Source organism: Penaeus monodon, chromosome 33, assembly GCF_015228065.2.
Source record: "Penaeus monodon isolate SGIC_2016 chromosome 33, NSTDA_Pmon_1, whole genome shotgun sequence".
Taxonomy (NCBI): Eukaryota; Metazoa; Arthropoda; class Malacostraca; order Decapoda; family Penaeidae; genus Penaeus; species Penaeus monodon.
The window spans coordinates 11,298,003-11,298,404 of record NC_051418.1 but is presented as its reverse complement, the minus strand read 5'-3'; the positions used below and the strand labels follow the sequence as shown (position 1 = coordinate 11,298,404).

The 402-nt window shown below is 28.4% G+C and overlaps 1 protein-coding gene across 2 annotated transcripts in view; it reads right to left on the bottom strand.

Annotated features, from left to right (window-relative positions):
- Nucleotides 1-108: 108 nt before the first annotated feature.
- The window catches only part of LOC119594030 (thiopurine S-methyltransferase-like), a 3,962-nt gene continuing 3,668 nt past the window's right edge, over nucleotides 109-402 (bottom strand). For both annotated transcript variants that reach the window (XM_037943059.1, XM_037943058.1), the window contains exon 7: nucleotides 109-240. In XM_037943059.1, coding sequence (XP_037798987.1) covers nucleotides 140-240 — 101 coding nt within the window. In that variant the 3' untranslated portion in view covers nucleotides 109-139. The remainder of the gene's footprint in view (nucleotides 241-402) is intronic.

The following is a 402-nucleotide window of genomic DNA, read 5'->3' as shown; positions in this document are numbered from 1 at the left end:
ATCTCATCTTTTCACAATGAAAGTCTTTCGGGGAAATATTTATAGCATAAAAAACTAATAATCAAAAATAAAATAAACCTTTTAGATAATGAAGATTTTTTTTTGTCTTCTTCACATTTTATGAAACTATTTCTTTTTTTTATTTCGGTTCCATGATGAGGTAAGTCTGGAAAAACGTGTCGACACCCCATTCTTCACTAATATCTTCGGTTCCTAAGAATTCTAATTTCCTCGAAGAACCTGTAAAGTGAAATTTATGTTAATCATTTTCCTCAAACTCCATAATATTCTCTTTTTTTTCTCTGTTGAAAATTGCAAGAAACAAGTATCGTAAATTGAACAAGAAAAAATGGGGAAAATGATTCATATCCACAAAAAAAAAACTTCCACAAAAGTATAAGG